Source organism: Cystoisospora suis (genome assembly GCF_002600585.1).
Source record: "Cystoisospora suis strain Wien I chromosome Unknown contig_5625, whole genome shotgun sequence".
Lineage (NCBI taxonomy): Eukaryota > Apicomplexa > Conoidasida > Eucoccidiorida > Sarcocystidae > Cystoisospora > Cystoisospora suis.
The window spans coordinates 13,089-13,583 of NW_027158415.1; the positions used below are offsets into that span (position 1 = coordinate 13,089).

At 42.6% G+C, this 495-nt stretch overlaps 1 protein-coding gene across 1 annotated transcript in view; it reads right to left on the reverse strand.

The window, feature by feature from the left end:
* The window catches only part of CSUI_009429 (c2 domain-containing), an 8,899-nt gene that overhangs the window by 7,534 nt on the left and 870 nt on the right, over positions 1-495 (reverse strand). Inside the window, exon 2 of the mRNA XM_068069545.1 lies at positions 246-353. Within this exon, the coding sequence (XP_067918478.1) occupies positions 246-353 (108 nt within the window). The remainder of the gene's footprint in view (positions 1-245; positions 354-495) is intronic.

Here is a 495-nt window from a genome sequence, read left to right on the forward strand (position 1 = left end):
TATCTATCTATCTATTCACGTTACCCCGAATGTTTCCTCTTTCCTCCTGCACCTCATGAAACCCGCCTGTCGACTCTTCTTATCTAACCGCCACCTGATGTATGAGTGATGCTCCTCAAGAGAGAACAACATACACATAGCCAGCAAGCTAAACGTTTCTAGTCAAAATTCAGACAGATGAAGGAAGCAAAGAAAGAATGAAAGATAGACGACAGGTAAAGAAGGCTCTTGCTTGGCTGTGATACCCGGAAGATGGGAGTTCGAAGATAGGGGAGATCATCAACAGTAAAATCCGCTTCAAGTTCGTAAGGCACCTCGTCTCGCATCATCTCCTCTGCGTCGTCGTCATCTACCTGCCAAGAGCCGGAGAAAGAAAAGAAAAGGGAAAACCACCCCGTTCAGACATATATCTGTACATATAAGCTACCCATACTATCTATCTTTAATCTATCTATCTATCTGTCTTTAATCTATCTATCTGTCTTTAATCTATCT